The sequence below is a fragment of the Amblyomma mixtum genome, chromosome 2 (genome assembly GCF_055824585.1).
Source record: "Amblyomma mixtum isolate Tamu chromosome 2, ASM5582458v1, whole genome shotgun sequence".
Classification (NCBI taxonomy): Eukaryota; Metazoa; Arthropoda; class Arachnida; order Ixodida; family Ixodidae; genus Amblyomma; species Amblyomma mixtum.
The window spans coordinates 256,833,875-256,856,187 of record NC_143013.1 but is presented as its reverse complement, the minus strand read 5'-3'; the positions used below and the strand labels follow the sequence as shown (position 1 = coordinate 256,856,187).

The following is a 22,313-nucleotide window of genomic DNA, read 5'->3' as shown; positions in this document are numbered from 1 at the left end:
TATTACAATTTGCGGTGCTCACGATAGGGAAACGAGTGAAAGAATTATTAGAAAATAGAACAAAAGGCAACTCCATGCCACCGGTGGGAGCCAAACCGACGACCTTTGAACGTTGTGCACGGTGCTGTACCAATTGAGCTACGGCGGCGGCTGTCCAAGCGTTTAGTTTCGAAGGTACTTGTTATTAAAACTATTTCTGCCTGGCAAAAGTGTGCCTTATTAACTTGTTCCCGAGATGGAAACGTAAAAAATCTATCCCTACTGCATGAAATTCCTGAAGCAGGGCTTTAGGGCAGACGCGCATCCATAGCAATGCTTCCCGGTTTAATTAATTTGTCTTTCTGTAGTCTGTTTTCGGAAAGTTTGGAAGTTGCCATCTACCTTTGAAATTTCCCAAGATCTTTCTCTACAATGTAATTCTGGTGCCGAACCATTGTGCGCTTTGAATATGTCGGAGCAATAAGTGCCGTATATTGCAGGAAAAAAACTTTATTTTAGCCTATTTCAGGCTCTAAGTACTTATTAGTGCCCATAGCATCTGATCTTACCTGGAAGTGTCACAACAACTACATTATTTACCACGCACACCGCACTCTGGGCTCTCTATGTCGGAAGTTCTGAAGGCGGCTACTTTAGTCAGTTACCATTTTCAACACATTAATTTTGCCTGAATTTAAATATTATTTATTAATCTGAGACCCTGGACATTCGATACTTACATCTCCAATAGACCTAATTCAGAACAACTCGGCACGGTGTATCGAATCCAACTATAGCGCGCAAGCAGCATCGTAGCTATGTCACACCAATGTCACACCAACTTCTTGAAGACTGCAGAAAAATATCTAGACTGCTTATTTCATATAGTCTATCAACCTCGCGAAAGAAATTGTCAATTAATCAATCGTCGATTTTATATCTCATCGCACATGAATCACGTTCACAGAGCTCATACTGTCACTGGTACCAGCAACCATGTTTTGCATTCATTCATCCCGCGCACATCAGCTGAATTGAACCGTCGTCTAGAAGGTGTTCGGTGAATTACAAATCCTGTTCTTTTTTTATGATTGACTAAGTAGCCTCTTTTTTATACCTGTTATATATTACCATAATATTTAAGTCGGTATTTTGTGTTCTTTCGTGCTTGTTTTGCTTTTGTATTTTTGTTACTACCTCCGCCAGTAAAGATTTTGTTATTGAAAGCAAATAAAATGAAATTAAATTCCCTACTCAGCAGAGGGCTTCAGAATCAGGTGCGCGGAGGAGATCAGAATATTTGAGGGATAAAATGACCGCAGCTGGCTCAGGGCAGGGTTATCTCAGGAATATTGGACAGGCGCTTGTTCTGTAGTGTACATATGCTGCTGCTGATGGTGCTTATTACAGCATTCTTCGTGTAGTATCTAATCTCTCGTACCGTAAATGAGTTTGATAAGAAAAAAAGCTTGATGAACACTCAAGCTCTGCCTTTAGGATATGAGTCATTAGCGTTAAATAGTACCTTCAGCTGCTTTGCGTCCTCTTTGCGTATCTCTTTCACCTAGGTACTGCTGAAAATCCCATATATGCCGAATTGCACCGTCATTCTCTACTTTACATCGACAGATCATGGGAGCGGTCAAGCGCTTCAGGAATGCCCCACTGCCCTGGCGGGTGCTGTCCTTTTTCAAGTCTTGAGAAAGGACAGGCGCTGTCCGAAACGTCAACTAGCAATAAATGTTCACCTAAATGAAGCGTTTCTGAATTTCGCGCGCGCACGCGCGCACGCGCGCACGAACGCGCGCGCGCGTGCACACACACACACACACACACACACACACACACACACACACACACACACACACACACACACACACACACACACACACACACACACACACACACACACACACACACACACACACACACACACACACACACACACACACACGCACGCACGCACGCACGCACACACGCGCGCGCACACACACATACACACACACACGCACACGCACACACACGGACTGGTCTTAAGACCAGTCCCTGGTCGAAACGTTGAATAAATGTGTTAAGTTTTTCAATGTGACTTCCCCAACTATTTATATATTTTTAATTAGTTGCCTTGAAGATTTTGTTATCCCTTAAATATATATATATATATATATATATATATATATATATATATATATATATATATATATATATATATATATATATATATATATATATATGTATATATATATATATATATACAAAGGTAGCTTTTCTAATCATGGCAAAAAAGGAACACATGTTGTAGCTGCCAGAATGATTTGAGCCTCTTTCCCCAGTGGGCACGAGTAAATGCCACTAAAATGTCGCAGCGCTAAATTTAATTATAGTCGGTCAATGGAAAAAAAACAAAAGGACGGGTAGTCTGAATTCGTCAGGCTAGCAGGTAAAGATATACTTACGGGACTAGGTAACAGAGTCTTAATGTATGACAGATTGGCCGTTATTGGGTCCTCTTGGGCTGAAAAAGCGAGCTGAAAAAAGAAATAATTACGACTCTCGACAACTTCAAGCATCGTGAAGGCAACTCTCAACAAACTTATTATTTGCTGGCTGTGCAAAATTTATTCTAAACTAATACACTCATGCACTTTCTCCCAGCTAAATATAGTTTTCCTATTCATTTGCCTTTGGAGGTCTACGTTTCCTTCACATTTATGCTAAAAATATTGTGTCCCTATAGACCACAATTTTGAGCCTTTCCTGGGCGCGGCCATTTTGAACCGACTGGCGCGCCGCGGTGCGGGCGTTCCTTTGGGGACTGCGGGGCTGCGGCAGTTCAGCGGCCGCGCGTGCATATAGCCGCGCTTCGGGCGCTAAAAAAACATTGTCGAGCATACTTCCGCTGCGTGGCTGTGTTGCAGGAAGTATTTACGTGATCACAGCGATAACATTGACGCGTTTTAATGACATTTAGTTTGACATTCAGGCTAATTGTGCCGGCGCTTAGAACGCGCTCGTGCTTATATCGAATTCCGTCTTGGTACTCCACCGCAAAGAAACTTTTTGTTCAATATCAAGCGTTAGGTGTGCGGCTAGCATGCAGTTCCAATTCCCATGCACTCTTATTCCTTCCTGCCGGCCGGCCATAAAGGCCCCCCTCCCCCTTCCACAAACAGGGCTTTCTTGTCGCCGCGCCAGTTTATCAACAAATTACCGCTGTGAGCTGAACTGAGTCGCAGCGCCAACAGAAAACAAATTTTGTCATGGTTTATGCAACCTGGTGCATAAAAACGTACTTTCGCTTAATTTATCGAAGCTTGAGAGAGAGAGAAAAACTTTATCATGGCAAGTGTGTTTAGACCCCCCTTGGGTCCCTGGACCACCGCACGGTCCCACTCTACGTCGTAACGTTCATGCGGTGTTTGTCCATGACGTCGGCACCCCGAAGCACCGCAGCAAGCTGCGATGGCGGGTCCGGAGACGAGAGCACGACCTCCCAGTCCTCCCAACTTGATAACGCGGGCTGTCCCTGCGGGGGAGGATCAGCAGGGCAGCCGAAAAGGATGTGGGAGAGTGTGGCGTGGGGGTCGCCGCACAGGGTGCATGCAGGGGAGGTGCCACAGTAGAGAGATAGCAGCTGAGGGGATGAGAGAGAGCGGGTCTGAAGGCGTCTCCAGAGGATCTGTTGGGAATGGGTAAGGGAGGGGTGTGGAGGAGGGTAAGTCCGACGGTCCAAGCGGGGCATTTGCGTTAGCTCTGCAAAGGTGTGCGCCCGCTCTCTCGAGAAACCTGGACCGAGGCCGTCCTGAGCCCGGCAAATCAAACCTCGGGCCAATTTATCGGCAGCCTCGTTTCCTGGATTCCCAGAGTGAGCCGGCACCCACTGGAGCTCTACCCTGCGTGGTAAGTTTTTGGAGGGGGTGTTCAACAACTTCCAAGCAGGGGCGTGAATCCTGCCTCTCGCGAAGTTGAACAGAGCCGTTTTGGAGTCGCTAAAGATGTAGTTTGCATTGGAATGTACAAGGGCTAGGGCGATGGCGGTTTCCTCTGCCTCCTCAGACGTACAGCCCGAGGGAAGGCGGTGTGTGAGGGGCTGTGCTAGGGCTGGATTGTAACCAACTGCTACAGCTTCGTGAGTTGTGCACGCGGCGTCTACCCAAATGGCGTCCTGGGCTTGTCCGTAATACTTGTGTAAGGCCTTAGCGCGAGCCATGCGGCGAGGGATGTGGTACTGGGGATGAATGTTCCGGGGAAGGGGTTTCACAACGAGGGGGGTATGAATGTGTCGAGGAATGGCTATAAGGGATGTCTGATTAGCGGGAATGTTGATGCGAAGGGAAGCGAGGATATGCCTGCCAGTTGCGCTCGCGGCAAGTCTTAGATACTGTGTCTGAAGGTGCGCGTCTACTAGTTCCTGAATGGTGTTATGCATGCCTAATTCAAGGAGCTTGGCTGTGCTAGTGCTGCGGGGTAGGTTTAAGGCTGCCTTGGTTGCTAGACGAATCATGGCGTTCACTCGCTCTGTTTCTATGCGGTTCAGCTTAAGATATGGGGTGGCGTATAAAATGCGGCTAAATGTAAAAGCATGCACTACTTTCATGCTATCCGCTTCGTCTAAACCTTTGTGCAGGGAGGATACGCGGCGTAGAAGTTGCAACACGGATTGCGTGGAGGCCTTGAGTGTTTTAAGGGTATGATCATTGCGTCCGGAATCCTGCAAGTAAAGGCCAAGGATACGGAGGGTGGGGGTGACGGGGATAGGGGTTCCTTGTAAATTGATTTGAATGGGCGAATTAGCTGCAGATTTCGGTCTTACGAGGAGAAGCGCGGATTTAGAGGGGGAGCATTCGAGCCCATTAGATGACGCATGAGCGGAGATGGTGTCAGCTGCTAATTGAAGAGTTTCCTCAATTTCTCCATCAGATCCGTGAGTGGTCCATGCCGTAATATCATCAGCGTACAAGGTATGCCTTAGGTGTGGGATGAGAGCGAGTTTATGAGCTAGGGGGATGAGAGCAATATTAAATAGAAGGGGGGAGAGGACCGCGCCTTGGGGTGTTCCAAGCTCGCCGAGTGTATAAGGTGGTGTGCTCAGCTCAGCTATGTGCAGGGAGGCAGTGCGGCCCGAGAGAAAGGCGCGAACGTAGTTGTAGCTATTTGAGCCTACCTGTAGTGCCTGTAGTTCTCGCAAAATGGCATCGTGTCGAATCCTGTCAAATGCCTTTGTGAGGTCAACCGCCAGAATAGCTTTAGTGAGGTGGGGGATCGTGTCATTAAGCACGTCATGTGTAATTTGTAGTAGGGCATCCTGTGCTGATAGATGCGCACGAAAGCCCACCATGCTGTGCGGAAAAAGGTTGTCTTCCATGTACGTGGTTAGTCGGGCAAGAATTGAATAGATATGAGTTGCTAATCCAGCTTTCACTATTTCTGAGGTCCGAAGTCGCGTTATTTTATTCAGGAGCTCTCGCCGCGTGTGAGAGCGTTGCGTAGCCGTTTGGCTAAGTGTGGAAATGTAATGAAATCGCCCATATTTTTCTATGAATAAGGTAGATACCGCAATGCTGCGGTGGCTCAGTGGTTACGGCTCTCGGCTCCGGCCCAAAAGACGCGGGTTTGATCCCGGCCGCGGCGGCCGAATTTCGATAGAGGCGAAATTCTAGAGGCCCGTGTACTGTGCGATGTCAGTGCACGTTAAAGAACCCCAGGTGGTCGAAATTTCCGGAGCCCTTCACTACGGCGTCCCTCATAGCGTGAGTCGCTTTGGGACGTAAAACCTTAATAAACCAAACCAAACTAAGATAGATACCAACAGCAGAAAGATACTATAGATAAACCTTTACCCCTCCAGACACCTCTGACATGCGTGCGGAAAAAGCAGCTGAAATCAGTAGCGTTCGTGCTTACAATCCTGTGCATGAAATGTGTTTAATGGGAACAAGAGGAAGCTCAGCGCAATGATGCCGAACACGTACTGGTGATCGAAAACACGCGCTCCGTCGGGACAACCTTCAGTCTGCAGCTCGCCTATCAAGTTACTACTCCACTGAGTCAAATCAATAGATCTACATTCTGATGCATAAAATTATCATAGATGATCTCGCACGTAAAAGGCGACAACAAACGACACGACAGCGAAGAAATCTGCTTAGAAGTGCCGGTTTCCAGTCCGTACACTACCTGGTCGACTACCCTCGGATGTCACGTTAACGAGTATCTGCGCACAAGATAACCGCAGTACTGTCTGGAAGAGGGAAAATGTGAGTAGTGACGCACAGCACACACCCTCATAGGTTAGCTGATGGAGCACAGCAACGGCAGAAGCGAACACGTAAACATGCGTTCTACGCGCGGCGCCGGCGCGACCCGCAGTCCCTCGGGTCGCGCGCGCCGGCAGATGGCGACTGGTGTCGAGAGTAGGAGCGCGCCCGCAGCCTGCGTGCGAGGGTAAAAAAATCTGGTCTATAGCGCGCTGGCGCTGTCCTGCGCGTCTTGTATACGCCCGCAGCTGGCCTGCGGTAAACACCACTGTGCTTGCCCGGCAGGTTTATCGTGAAGAACATGTCAGCACGTGCATTACCGCTGCGTTGAGGGTATAGAAGTGCCGACAGAAAGCCATCAAGATGTTCTGCAATATCATTTGAAATGGGTAGCCAAGGCGAAGTCTGAATGCGCTCTAGAACCAATGAACTCAGCTTGGAAAAAAAAGCTCATGTGTTATAGGCTAACAAGAAATATATGCCTAAATTGAAAAAAAAAAGAAATTGCTTACGTACAATTCTTTACAAAATGCTACTCATTTTTATCCTAAAAATATTTGCAGTCTACCTCCTTGTGCAGAGTATGAACATGAAATGCTTAGCATAATAGAGATGGTACCTCTAGGACAGCTCACAGTCGATGAAAGCCCCACAGTTGGATCGCCCAGAGCCCTTGGCTGCTTTACGGGCCGCCATATTCGCCCCCCTCTGTCGATCGAGTTACTCTACGCCTGTGATATCCCTGGCTGCTTTAGCGGCTGGAGACGCATCTGCCAGCAGCCATTTTATGCAATAAATGCTCTCAGTTTTTAACCTGCCGCGGTGGCTGAGTGGTAAGGCGCTCGTCTACCGAGCCGGAGTACCCGGGTTTGAACCCGACCGCGAAGGCCGCGTTTCGATGGAGGCGAAACGCAAGAGGCGCCCGTGTGCTGTGCGATGTCAGTGCACCTTAAAGCATAGAGTTTCTTACTATTACCTAGAGGGAAAGCTGGCGGCGCTGCACTTCAGCCACCATGGACGCTCAAAACATCATGGGGCGGTGAGCTACTTGTTGCGGGACAGTCGTAGTTTTTCAGGAACACGGAGTGTCATTACTAAGATGTTTCATTCCAAAAACGCTGTCCGTGTGTGCGCAGACGACTTTCGCGCGAACGCAGTGTGCAAAAGCCATAGTAGTGAAAACGCGACAACACACGACGGCAATAAAAGGTTTTACTCTTCCGAAATGCCATTAAAAAACCTCTTAAATTATCTAAGCAACAACATTTTTTTTTGAAAACATATTTACTTTTAAAAATGCGTCCGTTAATTATGAAATATTAGTTTTTTTAGTGTTAATCACCTGGCTAATAGAAAAGCTAGTCATCTGTTATTTTGGGCAAACTTTGCACTTAAATGCTTTTCTGCTCGTTTGTTGCAATCATTAAACAAGATATTGAATGTTAGGACATCGTAGTTATCGAACAGCTTTATTTTTCTATTATTTTTTGGCCAAAAGTTGTAGTTCTGCAGTCGGTAGCTCACCGCCCCATGATGCTTTGAGCGCCCATGGTGGCTGAAGTGGTCTCGAGGGGTCTCCATGCAAACTCCCATAGAGGGGCCGCCAGCTTTCCCTCTATGTAATAGTAAGAAACTCTATGCCTTAAAGATCACCAGGTGGCCGAAATTATTCCGGAGCCCTCCCCTACGGCACCTCTTTCTCTCTTTCTTCTTTCGCTCCCACCTTCCTGCCTTCCCTTACGGCGCGGTTCAGGTGTCCGCCGAGATATGTGAGACAGATACTGCGCCATTTCCTTTCCTCAAAAAATTAATTTACAAATTTACCGTAGTCGACGGGCCGCGGGTGACCTTCGCGCCGGAACGGACTAGAAAACGGAGCCGAACCTAAACGAAGAGCAGCAAAACTTTCCTGACATCGCACAGCGCAAGCGCGCCTTTTGCTTTTCTCCTCCATCGAAAGGCGTCCGCCGCGGTTTTTCCATAGCACGCGCTGGCACCATCCCCTCTCCTTCGCCACGGGCCGCGTGTTGGTCGCGCGGGTCGCCAAGCATAAAAAGCAGCAAAGAAAACATTCAACTCCCTCTATCTTCACGTGGCAGCGAGTGTGGCTCACCTCAAGCCAGTGGGCAGGTCAGTATATTTTGCTCCGCGTCTTCCTTCAGTCACAACAACAACAACAACAAGCGTGCTGCCTCTCGAGAAGAAAGGCTAAGGAAAGAAAAGTGTCTGATGAGGGACGTTTCCAAGACTCGATGGCGGCTATCAATATCTCTGGGGCGACCTAGAATACACTACGCCTTTCCTGCAGTGTATTTCATGCTTACATCTACTGTCGACAACAATTTAGCCTGTGAAGTTTCTTCCGAATTGGACAGCGCACTGGGCTTCCTCTGCAAATGATGGTGCTTCACGTGTCGCTGCGTGCAGTTATTTCCGATTCTTGTGTTTTGTTGAGTATTGTGTTTTATCGGGCGTGAGCGGCTAAACTGCCGTGCGCCAAACGGAAGATTAAGTATTTCTGCTTTCTGGAAGTAATCTAAACTTTTTCTTGAAGTGGCAAAGCTTGTTTAAAAGCATTGCACCGTTTCAGTGTGTATAAACACGGAAAATGGACAAGTGCATTTTCCCTTAGAAGTAAGGTGGAGTGAAAAGCTATGCATTTGTCATAAAATTGTTACCCATGTTTGTTCCTGAGTTTCTCCAGTTGTGCATACAAAATGAACTGTGGTTTTTCTTGACCACTTCTCCGCATCGCTCGCGTGTATATATGTCGTGTTTGGCGAGAATCAACTTGTGTGAAATCTGCACCCTCCCCCAGTCCTGGTGACACGCCAAGGTAATATTCATACCAAAACCGAACAAGCCCCTTACATTAGAAAATCGACGCCCAATTTCGCTCACTTCGTGTCTCGGAAAACTCTTCGAGCTCGTGGCGCTAGCGAGATTGACACTTCACATGGCGGACAACGACCTTTACCCGCACAGCATGATGGACTTCCGCCCCCACCTCTCCGCTCAGGACGCCATGATGCAGCTCACTCACGACATCTTCGATCCGGATATTCCGGCCCACACAAAGGCAGTCCTGGCTTTGGATCTCTCCAAATCATTTGATCGCGTCGAACATCAGGCGATTATGACTGCCCTCTCCCCCCTGAATATAGGTGCATGGATGTACACCTACATTAAGGCTTTTCTCACGGACCGCACGGCTGAAGTTCATTTTGGCCCCCTTGCATCCTACACCCTTAGGAGCGTCGGCACCCCACAGGGGTCCGTCCTCTCTCCTTTCCTATTAAACGCCACCCTCATCCCCCTCGCCCAGAAAATGTCTACCGTACCTAATCTCAAACACACCCTCTATGCGGACGACATCACACTCTGGACCACCTACGGTAGTGATGGCGACATAGAGGGCACCTTACAAAACGCCACCACACTCACACAAGACCCCGCCCAGAGCATCGGACTTTCGTGCTCCCCAGAGAAGTCAGAGCTGCTTATTCTCCGCCCAACCACCCGCAGGTACCCCACTGCACCCATTGTGATTGAACTTGTTGAGGATTTGCGGGGTCGCAGCGGAGCACCAGACAGAGACCACCAGCGTGGCAGGCTTCTAGTTCCGAACTGCCCGTGCCGGGCGTGCGCCACGAGCACCCGCTGTCCGTCTTTATTTTCCTCTAGCGCGCGCTGTAACGCCGATCTCAGCGCCGGCGCTTTATAGCGTCGCCGGGCGCTACAGGGCCCCCCGCCTAGACGGAACGGCGAAATGTACGCGCCGATGGGGTACAGATGGAGGTCACGCGATGGAGGGAGGGTCCGGTAAGTTCATGTCAGGGTCCGGGAAGAGCCGTCGGGTGGAGGGCGCGGATTCAGGTGGACGAGCCTGGCTGCTGCGCAGTGGGCGAATGATGCAGGGTGCCGAGCTGACAAAGCATATTAGGGCAATGGAGGCCATGGTGGGGCCGTCACCGACTGTAGTGCTGCCCGCTGGCACAAGTGTCATTGGTGCTGGACCGTTGCAGCTGATGTCGGCGGGAAGCTGGCACACAGAGTACGCCGTCACAAGCAAGGGAGCGGTCGAAACGGCTCCGTGGACAGATGTGGTCTTTAGCGTGGTGTCGTGTCGCTGCTGTAGCGCCAGCTTCAAGTCGTCCAAATAGGTGGAAATGGCTGGCTTACATGGCTCAGGTGCCCCTGATGTAGGGCGCGAGCAGTGCGGTCAGGCCACTAGGGTTGGCACAGGTGTGACCGACGAGACAACGGTGACAGCTGTGGTGATGACGGAGGAAGTTGCTGGGTTCAATTCCAGGTGCTGGGGTAAAGCGGGAGTGGCCGTCCGGAGCGACTGGCCAGTGCTGATGCGCGTGTGGGCATGGTCGGGCTTGAGAGCAAGCGCTGACACTGGGTCAGGAACTGTTTCAGGCAAAGTGGGGCTGGAGGCGATCGCCGTGCTTGTTACTGCTGTCATCGGGTTGGCTTTCTCATCCTGCTCCTGATGATCCTGATGACGAGTAGTGCTCTGCGGACCTTCTGAGGGGCTGGGAGTGTGACAAGCAGGCTTGGTCGTTGTCGAGGGCTCTTTAGCATCAGCGGGCGACGGCTCCAACCGCACAGAAGAGGCCTGCAGAGCTGTTGGCGGTAGTGACGAGGTAGATGGAGACGCCGGAAGCCTCGGCACGGCTGCTGCCGCAGAATCGTCTTTGGCTGCAGGAGGCTCTGGCGACAACGCCACTGAAGCGCAAAGAGGCAGGGCCAGAGACGCGGGTACGATAGTAGTGGGAGAAGGACGCGAGGCGAAGCTCGTGCGGATCCCACCTGGTGTGGCGTCGAGAGAGACAGCCGGGCTGGAGACGCTGGACGGGAGTGGCGGCGATGCGGCGAGGGGCTGCTGAGGCGGGCCGGGTTCTGATGAAGGCTGCGTGGGCGCGAGCGAGGCCGGTCCAGGGACAGAGGCTGGCGGCGGCGAAAACGGGTCCGCTGCGTCGTAGAGCGGCGGCGGAACGTAGTAGGCGCCGAAGTCCGCCAAGACGGCCGCACGCAGCTCATCGTATGGCCGGCCGCCGAAAGCAGAGTAGGTGAGCCGACGCAAGAGGTCGGCCGGGAGGATGTCACAAAGGACTTCGTGTTTGAACGGCTGGATGGTGATGCCGTTCAGGTACATCGCAGCCTCCAGTTGGGCGAACCACCCGCCGACGCCTGCAGGCCGGAACGCCGGGAGCGGCGGGTCGAAACTTGGGTGCTGCCAGTACGCCATGCTGGAACGCCGCTGAGATAGAAGGCACGGTTCGCCAGGTCACCACTGTTGAGGATTTGCGGGGTCGCAGCGGAGCACCAGACAGAGACGACCAGCGTGGCAGGCTTCTAGTTCCGAACTGCCCGTGCCGGGCGTGCGCCACGAGCACCCGCTGTCCGTCTTTATTTTCCTCTAGCGCGCGCTGTAACGCCGATCTCAGCGCCGGCGCTTTATAGCGTCGCCGGGCGCTACAAACTGAATGGCTCTCCCATCCCGGAGGTGGATACTCTCCGGGTTCTGGGACTCCACATCCAGAACAATGGCAAAAACACCGTAACCCTCAAGAAGCTCTAGCAGGTGACAGGCGCGATATCGCACCTCATCCGCAAAGTTCCGGGCCACCACAGAGGCATGAAGGAGCACGACCTATGTCGTCTCATTCATGCCTTCGTCCTCAACCGTTTCTTATACACAATTCTTTATATTCGACTCACCAGACAGGACACGGCCGCCTTGGATGTTATGTTACGCACTGCGTTCAAGACGGCCCTACACCTGCCAGTTAGCACTTCCACAGAACGACTTCTACACCTGTTCCTCCACAACACAGTTGAGGAGCTTGTGGAAGCCCATCGCCAAGCTCAATACTTGCGACTTACCCAAACATCCACTGGTCGCCATAACCTGGAGTCTCTAGACCTTCGTATCCCAGCGAATGACCCTACCCTCCTCCCCATCCCTAGGCCTCTCCACCGAGAACTTCTCATCAAACCTCTCCCTCGGAACATGCATCCCCAGCATCATGAGTCGCGCCGCCGAGCCCGAGCAAAGGGGCTCCACAAATACTACGGCTCCGAATCAGATGCCGTATGGGTGGACGCCGCATGCACGGGTGAGGAAGCGGCGGCGGCCGTCGCCAACTCCTCTCTACAGCGTCTTGCTACTGTCCCCCTCCCCTCGGTCACCTCCTCAGAGGCAGCCGAGGAAACAGCCATAGCCTACGCGCTTGCACACACGGAAGAACGCTACATAATATCGGACTCCAAAATAGCGATACTAAATTTCGCGCGCGGGCGAGTTCACGTCCCTGCGTTTAGCATACTGAGCTCGCCTGCAGCCCACCAGCCCCGCCATGTGGAGCTGATATGGGTGCCTTCGCACTCCGGGAATCCCGGTAACGAGGCCGCCAATGCGTTAGCTCGAGGTTCTTTAAACCGGGCGCCGTCGGCCTCCGATCTGGGATTCACGCGGGATTGCGTACACTCCTTCAGCGATCTGACACAGGCTTTCGGGCCGCGCGCCTGCTCTACCCCCCACCCCACCACTCATTAGACAACTACCACCAGACGCTCTGGCGACGCCTCAAGACGCGCACCCTCTCGTCCCCCTATCTGCAATCCCGATATCACTCCACTAGCCCTTCCTGTACCCTCCGCCAGCATCCCTCCGCTACCCTTTCCCACATCCTCTTCCTCTGCTCGGCGGACCCTCCCCCGCGGGGCCTGGATCACCTCACCACTTGGGAGGCATGGCAGACCCTGCTGCGCTCCACGGACCCGGCCAAACAAGCCATCGCAACCAGCTGGGCTGCCGACGTCATGGTCCGCAGGAACATGAACGTTTCAGTGCAGTGGGGCCGTGCGGTGGCCCAGGGGTCTGTGAGCCCCAAACTCTGCTTAAAATAAAGTTTTTATGGTGATGATTTCAGTGCCCGTGCGAAGACGACACAAGATCGCTTCATTGAAACATTTTTGATGTTTGCATGACTTCCATTCTCATTATGACTTTGTTTATGAGGAGTAACTCATAATGCACTCCATTTTTTCATTTATTCTGGTATGCTTATCTGAGCTTACAGTGGACTAACATTATGCAATCATGGCTGAGCACATTTATTTCTGTCATTTCTTTGCTCCAACCTTCTGCCGCACACACGTCCGCTCTCTCATTGCCACTTACTCCGACGTGGCTAGGGACGCAGTAAAATTTTATATCGCGTCCTTGCACTGGGCCTCTTGCTAGTCGCGTGTGGCTTCGCCGTCTAGCGGTGTGAATGCTTTTCTAGGGTGAAGGACTGTGAGAGCTCGTGTTAATCTAAATAATGCTGCCCTTGATTTCCCATTGAGTTTATTTTCTTTTTTCACTGCGATACAGATAATATAACTTTCGGCAGTAAAAATGGTTTCGCACTGCAGAAAACTTCCTTTTTACCCAGTCAGTTCATGCTACTGCAATTCCAACGTATAGAGCTGTCTTCGAACCGTCTGTACTAAAGTTAGTGTGATTGTCACATGTTTCATTCAATGTGAGACATTCTTGCATGATATGCTCAGGGGAGGTTTCTTATAGAATCATGCACGATTTCTGTTGACGCGCCCTACTCGTGCCATTTGGTTTGCTTTCCCTGTTTATTTACTGTATCTAACAAGAGAGGGTGCTTGCGCCGCAGCGCCGCGAGTAGCAAGGACGGCATGATTGCTATGCGTGCGCGCGGGAGAGACGACTCTCTCCTCTGTTAGGGAACTCGGCGCACGCTGACGTTCCGGCGCGACGCTCCGTTTTTCACCAGCGGGACGAGGCCTTGTGGGGGAGAATGTTCTCCCGCATCTCGTCCCGTACGGCCGTGGAGCATCTCCCTTGCCCTAGCGATGGCGAACGTTCGCTCGTAACCATGCTGGTGAGTCGGACGACCTCGATTCCGTAGCGTGTGTTGTTGCTACCTGGCGTTATTGCTGTAGCAATAAATGCCTGTTGTCAGGCAGAGTGTCATTCCTTTGTTTCCCCAGAGCAAGACCCAACGTGGTTCGGTGCGCTCGGTAGCGCGCGTTATCTCGGGTCGGGTGCTGTGTCAGCCGTGATTAATCAGGGCAGAACGCATTTATCCCTCTATTGAAAACCCTCAGAGTAAGATTGCAGACTGACAGAAAGCTCGACGATAAGGCAATAAGTTCCAGTTTAGTGAAGGGTAATGTGTCCAGCTTGCCAAGATTGTGATATATTCCTTTGAGTCAGCAAAGCAGTGGCTTCATTGCTCAAGGTTTATTACCAAGTATTGTTCTAGAGGGAAAATTTGTTACAAGTCAACACCAAAGGCGTTTTGATGGTGGTCTGATTTTAACAGTATGCGCACATATCAATACGGCTCTTTTTTCTAGTGAAGGCTGATTTGCTTCAGCATGGCGCTGGCCACAGGCGACATTCTGTATGCTCGGCATGAAAGGCCCAAACCGAAGTTATGTACTAGATATAATCATGTAAAGTATTACCACCTCGGCGAACCATAAATCACACATCAGTTATTTAGGGGAAAATATTCCTTAGAGCAATAAACATGTTACGCAGATGGCATGTCCTGTAAGACCTCGGATGTTTGTGTAAGATTATATAAAATTCTGACAGTGCCGTTTCACGTAGATAAAGGCTGGGATCGGCGAAGAGGCCTTGTCTAATCGAGAACACCACAGCCATTGATTTTTCTGTGTGAAAACTTGAACCACTTCAAGTTCAAGTTTATTTACTGCCAGCTGAATTTGTCTCCCGCTTGCTGATGCGATAGTGGATGAGCATGCAATTTTGAAGTCGTTGATATAGACAGAATATGTAAGCTTAGAATTCATTTTTTTTTCTATGTACTTAGTATTCGATAAATTACACTCCTGAGGTAGTCTGTTCGGAATAAGGTGAATGTCTTCGAAAGCGTGGAACCAAGACGGAAATGATAGATAGCAAAGAAAATCGCTCAAGCATTTCAACACCCTGCTGCGGACGCCTAAGGCTTCCAGATCGCGTAGGATCCTGAACCTCCATGTGGTGTCCTAGGCCTACTCCAGGCTAAAGACCGCAAAACATTGTTGTCTGTGTATGAAAGGTGCTCACACCAAATTTTCAAGCGCACGTACGAGTGGTCAGCTGTTGAAGATACTTTTTAAAATCACACTGGTGGACATCAAGAAATACACAGGATTCAGTAGTGGACATTAACCTAATATTCAGAGGCTCTGCTCATGAACATGTGCTGTTCGTGAAGGACACATGTGTTTTTTACGATGTTTTTTCGGCACAGCGATGAATATGCTGTGGTAGTCCCTCACTTTCTTAAAATTTAAAAAGTTCACATATGCTCTACCGCTGTAAATCTTACCCCAGGCTTTATTTTGTTGCTTTCTCTCTTGCTTACATTCTCGCCTCCAGCACACTTTGTGCTTTTGTCGCACCACTCCTGAGGACTGAGGAATAGACATAGCTAGGCGCGCGGCAGCATGAACAGAAGCGGTAAACATCTTATCGAGTTTGTCTACACTAATATTTTCTGAAAATTTTCTCTCAAGACTTGTTTCAGACCTGAGCACTGCACAATTACCTTACAAGAAAGACGTGGTTTGCTTAGGATGACCTATGTGGTGTTAATAGGCCTTAACGACAGGAAGGTAATAGCTTCTATATGGGTTGTTTAAAAAGTTCACCATAAAACAGGCGAAAAAAGGAGAAGCCGTGGGGGTTTCGAACTTCAGGTGCCAAAGCCAAGGAGGAAGGTGAAGGGAGGATTGTAGATTCTGAGATTTAACGTCTCGAAGTGACACATATGGGCGACGAGGGACGCCATTATGGAGGGCACCGGTTTCATTTAGGCAACCTGCAGATCCTTAACGTGCGCTGACAACGCACAGCCCACGCGCGTTTTTGTATTTCGGCTTCGAAGTGCGGCCGTCGCAGCCCAGAACGCATCCGGTACCTTGGGATCCGCAGATTAACACAAAAGCCATTGATCCACCGCGGTGGATGTATGAAAAAGGAGGTAAAAAAGCGAAAGGTGGAGAAGGGTACCGGAAAAGCCGACCACGGGTTTTTCGCTGACGGGTCATACCGAGGCCAGCGGGAAGCGTAGGCCTAGCGATATGTTGCCTTCAACGAGTAGCCATAAAGGTCCAGCCACTCGGCGTCAGAACAACCACCAGGGTCCCCTTTACTCCGGGCGCAGCCAAGCTCCAGGCACTACTAAGCTTTAGAAGGGTTCGAGCCCACAAGTGATCGGGAAGGCGTAATGTCATAATTCACCATTATCGGCTTGTTACAGACGCAACTGCTGGGCGAATGGAAGCGACGCCGATAAAGCCAACAACTTGATTCGAAACTAGCGGAAATTCATGAATGAACCCGTAAGATAACTTTTACTCATCCAGTTTCTTTTAAAAAGTGGATGTTCAGCGCAGAAAAAGATTATATGTGGTGGCGCGCCGCTTTTCGGCTTGTATAACTTGCACTCTTGAATTCGATGCACCGCCGGAGACGTCGAAAAAAAAATAGCATTACTTAAACACAGAAAAATAAAACATTTGAGGGTTTCCAATTGGGAACACATTTTTTTCCCTTCAAATGACAAAGTAGTTGAAAACATACTTGTGCACGCTTACAAGAGGATAAAAATATCGTCAAATTTGCTTCGCATAACAATTATCTCCAAGAGTGAGAAGCACTAAATATAGAGGATTTGCCTTTATATTTTGAGCTCTGTTATGCGGAAAGTTCCCAGTAATATGAAACTTTGGCAATCATTTACAATGTTTAAAAAATAACTACCATGTGATTACACACTGTAGATGCTGCTGAGCCAGCTGATTTTCTTTTGTCCGCATACATTGGTTTCTCGGGACTATTACTTTTGATAAACCGAAGCGTTTTATTGTTGGATTTAGATGCGGGAACCCTCTTTCGATTTCTGTGTTTTTGTAGATCTTTCTACATGTTCTGGGGCATGTAATAGCTCATTTAGCAACACAACAATTTTTCGGTTTCGACTCAATGAAAAATTGAGGCCTAATTTTAAAAGATGTATATGATAATGTGAAATTCTCTCAGAGACAACAGCATAGCTAGAGAAAACGGGCGTCTGTCCTCATCCAAGCAACCTCTTTTTTGTTTTTATTCAAATTGTACTGAAAGATCATTTGCAGTGCTTCCTTCATCGAACGGCAAAGTTACTCGTCCTTTCTGTGAGGACAGTTGTAATGTAAAATAAAATTAATAAAATGAAACATACGATGCTGAAGGTTTTTGTGAACTTATTAACAGCTCAAAAATTAAAAGGAAAAGCGCGAAGGCATTGAGATTTATTTTTTACCAGATCATTTGCAGCAATGTTGCAATTACGGGCGCAAGTAGTTTAAGGCCGGCTTATGCCAACTTAAAGTCAAAGTTAAAACACGCAACAAAATACACCTTAACATATGTCGCAATTAGCGTATACTGGAAGAGACACCGAAGAAGTTACGTGCGAGATCGTTGAAAGCCGTGATGAATGCGAATTTTATCATGTGTCTTTAAGCAACGACAGTGACTGCACGTTATAACATTTCTTGGTTTCCTTATCTGACCACATAACCATTACAGAGAGGGAAAGAGTGCTTGTTACTGGCGTTCTCGGGGTTAGTCGTCAAAGCGGGAGATACTTACTTTGGAAAGATTCTTCTCTATGGATATGATTTCGTCAGCTGCCTTCGACTGCTCAGCTGTAGCTTCCGTCACGTCTGTAGCACAGTCACTGAGTAGAAGCATTACTTTTTTTATAAATTCTCTGTATGCTTCTTCCGCCTGTCCATTGTCATATTCGTATTCGGCGTAATCTTCATCGCCATCGATGTCAAACACGTAGAAGTCAATAGGCTTGCTTATCTGCAGAAACAATTGTTTTGGGAAGGAACGATTTTTCGAATAATCTTTTAAAGGCTCAAGAAACAGACAGACTTACCGTGATCACAGGTTCCGATTTGTCCCATGATACAGAATATATAAATAATGGAAGCGGGCCTACTTTTCGAAGAATCTCTTCATATGTTTTCTTTTCTCCTGTAGCGTTTTCCTGCAGTGGCCACTGACCTAACTTATAGCCCTCAAGCACGCTTTTCACGGAATCTGTAAGAGCCTGCGTGTTTTTCGCTGCAACAGAGGAATATAGCTTAAAAGAACATCTTGTTGGGCTAGTTGGTAATTGATCATTGCAATTTAAATGCGCCAAAACCACACTCATACACAAGAGAAGAAACCGGAACAAAGCGCCCTGTCCTGTTATCTTGTCGTGTGTGTGCGTGGTTTTTGGCGCCTTTACAATGATATATATTTGAGGAGATCAATGAGCACCGTCCAGCCTGAATTGGTAGTCAACGAATATATCCTTCGGGTGGCATTTTCTCCATAGCATATATATGTTAGATCATCTCTGTGTTACAAACGGCACCGCTAGAATTTGGTGGCTTCATCAAAATTGCATTAGTCGCCATGCACCTTGCCATCATTATGGTTTCAATATAATCACATCGGCGATAACGGTAAGTGCATTAAGCTTTCGCCGAACATTAGTATATTCGTTACTCTCGGCGATGAGCATTGTAATGTAAAGAGAGCCCGAAACTTTCAGAGAGGACGTATGTAACAACGAAAATTATCACAAATATTCTTGAAACGGCCGCGCGTGATTATGGTGAGATTATGGCGAGAATCCAGCAGGGCGGAGAGGTGGCTTCTCGCCTAACAAGACAAAATGATGAAGCCGCTTTGCGCCAGCGATCAAGAAAGAAAACTCAAGCAAAGAGAATAGAAGAAGGCAAACACCGTCAATATAAATAATCGTCACCTTGTTGAGTGCATGACTGGAACGCATTTATCAGCTTATCCGTGGCGTTTGGGTGTTGCGTAGGCTCTACAGAGGTCGCTTCCAGAAGATCTGTAAATAGCAGTTATTACGTATTAAATGTAACTCGTAGCCACATACTCCATATCCCACCAAAATAAAAGAAAAGGAAATTTCATAAACGCGCCTGGTCCAAATGTCCAGTACTCGGTGTTACCAGAATAGATTATTTCGGCCCCTTCTTTGGAACGCTGCGTCCCTCATAGCCAATGTATCGTCCAGAGGGGTAAAAGCTGAGTGAGGAAAGCGGTCCACGACAGTAAGTCGCCATCTTGGGCGCCATCTTACAACACATTATTGTGGCCAGCACAGTTTTTCTCGCTAAGTCAAGGATGGGTGAAGTTTGAACATGAATCCTAAAAACTGCGGTTGATAAAATAATTATATAGCATCCTTATGCGTTTTTCTAATGTTTTAAACACGTTTTGTAATGTTTGGCATACTGATTGTGGTCAATGCAAGAGCGGGGGCTAGTTGGTGCTCCATACTGATCAATTCGCGCTACAAGGAACATACACACGAAAACTTCGCTGCTTCGTCCGTTTGTGTTTCCGTGTGTATGTCCCTTGTAGCGCGAATTGATCAGTATGATTGTGGTCCTTTCTTTTAATATCGGGTGATTGTGTACGATGTTCACGAGTAAACTGAGTAAACGCTCTCGGAGTTTCGATTCAAACTTCTCCTTTCGAACGTGATTTTAGGTGGCGTAGGAAGGTTAAGGTACGGTATCAAGGCTTTTAATGCAAGGCGCCGCATACGACAGAGAGTTACTTGCGTTCTCATGCGCCACGATGCTACCTTCATGTGTTGCATACGTGGCAGAAGCTCCAAAAGGATCGGGCATGTCGCATCAACTTTTAGTAAACATGGAAAATGATACATCTGCACATTTCACAACTATGTACGGCAAAGCGTGTGAACCCAAATCCCCCGCTCTCAGAACTCTCTTTAAAGGCAGATGACACCAAGCGAATCAACCTTACTACTGTTTACATTTTCATGGCATTCGGCTTTCTTAATGTCATTGCCTCAATCTGCTTGACATAGTACACATTAATGCTACTTATAAAGGATGTGTGTTCTTAAATGCGTTCCGTATTACGTTTTGCAGCACTAATGCATGCGGTAAGTAAAGGTGACACTGCTGAAATGAACGGCCACGCGACGACAACGGCACAAAAAAAGGACAACACATGCGCACACCACCAACTGGTTATTAGACAGAAAAGAGGCACACTTATAATCCTCAGCTCAAGAATCCTCAGCTCAGCACCCTCAGCCCAGCAGCAAGTGACAGGAAATCGGCATGAATACAAGACAGCATACGTGTACTCACAGAACCCTTTTCTCCTGTGTGTACAAAGTACCAGTGGTACTAGCTTCTGATTAATGGATTTTGAAACCAAAGACAAGAATAAAAAAAATCTTAGCAAAAGTTGTCTCGAGCATTCAAAGCAAAAGCAGGGTCATACATTCGAAGCGAAAGCATGTCAGAAACCTAAAAAAAGCAAAAGTAAATAAGAACAAAACAACAACACAACAAACGTCCAAGCACCCACAATTTAATAAAGCAAGATATGAAAGGAAGGTATCTCAAGCGGTACACACTGTTTCGTGCATTTCTGCCTCCAACTTGTTTCAATCGTTCCTGATGAAGCTGTGAGCGTTGCTGCGTACGAAAAATCCCATTATGAGCTCGTCCCGCACAGGAAAAGATACGGCACCGTCTACCTCAGCGAAGAAGACAGATAAAAAATATGCATGGGGCCCGCGGTTTTTTAACAAACCTTCAAAATATACTATAAGAAAACCCTGACCATTAAACATAAACCAGGCAGAGCAGTTGCTCCATGTACTCTGGGAATTCGTTTCCTTTCGTTCGCCCTTTTGGGGTCAAAGCAATTTTCCGACGTGCATTTGCACTCGGCAGCAGAGGACATGCAAAATTGCGTGCGCTAGACGGACGAAATACTTGACTTCCAATAACAATTAAGAAGAAACCCATATGAAGTTATAGTCGCTGTGCGACGCTGAATACCATCAGAAATGCTACAAATGGGACAATTATCCCGTTGTTTACAGCATGTTTACAGCAGTCGAGAGGTACTCCGCATACCTCCATCTTCCCACGGACTACGTTGCCAGGTTCCAACTCCGTTCTTTGTCCAAATTTAGAAAGTGTCTATACAGCTAGCAATACACAAACCGTTGGATCACAACGGCGTTCATGCGTGACCCGCTGGCTTGAATGGGCTCAATGCGCAGCTTTTTCTCTAGAATCAGTATATTTACTCTATGGTGTCGTCTTAGGACACTGAGCACAATATTTGAACTCCAAATATTTTAAAGCGTTTTCTACTACATGACATGGCACCAAACATAAAATTGGCTTTGATTTGCTCTGGTTAAACCTGGAGTGACGCGAGAGCCCCGCCGAGCCACCTACTTATACACCTGCGACACCTCTCACCCTCTCCCCCCCCCCCCCCCCACCCAACTCGACACGGCGCATGCGCAAAGTTGTTGCAGCTCGGTTTTGCCGACGCGCCGCGCCGCCAGCAGCAGCAGCGGCCGCTCTGCACCACGTGACCAACCGGCTCAAGGCCACGGAGCTCAAGGGGTGCCACGCTGAAGGCTCGAAGAGCTGGCGTAGTGTAGCTCTCGCTACAAAAAACCGTGTCTGATAAGTCCACATAAGCTACCATCGTCACACTCCGTCCGCACATTCGTAAGCCAATTTTGAACGCAAAGGCACTGCTTGGCACTCACCAGCTAAGGCGTGGTAACTTCCTCACTCAAACGTCCGCACTCTGGCTCATTGTGAGGACAAAGGAAGCGCTCCAGAGGTGGCCTAGAGAATTCAACACGTGTCACGCTGCGTTTTTTACTTTTCCCTACCCTTTGTTGAAGAAATTACTCATTCTTCTTTCACCTGCAATTTGTCCGACATTCTTGAGAATGGGCTGGCAGCGATAACTTCAGTTTGCAATCTAGAGAGTAAACCATGGCAGTTTAAGACAATTTTGAAAGAAGCCGTCCGTGTGCAGCGTGCTTCGCAAATTTGGCATCGTCCAAACTGAGAATATGTTTTTTTTTTTGCCAAATGATTTTCCGCGATCCCACAGCCTACCAGCGAGCGCAAAAAATGTTGGGTGGG

At 48.5% G+C, this 22,313-nt stretch overlaps 1 protein-coding gene across 1 annotated transcript in view; it reads right to left on the bottom strand.

Annotated features, from left to right (window-relative positions):
• Positions 1 to 22,313, bottom strand: part of LOC149363644 (neprilysin-11-like) — a 64,601-nt gene that overhangs the window by 30,683 nt on the left and 11,605 nt on the right. Inside the window, exons 5-8 of the mRNA XM_089573611.1 lie at positions 19,100 to 19,189; positions 18,218 to 18,405; positions 17,923 to 18,141; positions 2,436 to 2,507 (exon numbers count right to left, since the gene is read on the bottom strand). Coding sequence (XP_089429737.1) covers positions 2,436 to 2,507; positions 17,923 to 18,141; positions 18,218 to 18,405; positions 19,100 to 19,189 — 569 coding nt within the window. The remainder of the gene's footprint in view (positions 1 to 2,435; positions 2,508 to 17,922; positions 18,142 to 18,217; positions 18,406 to 19,099; positions 19,190 to 22,313) is intronic.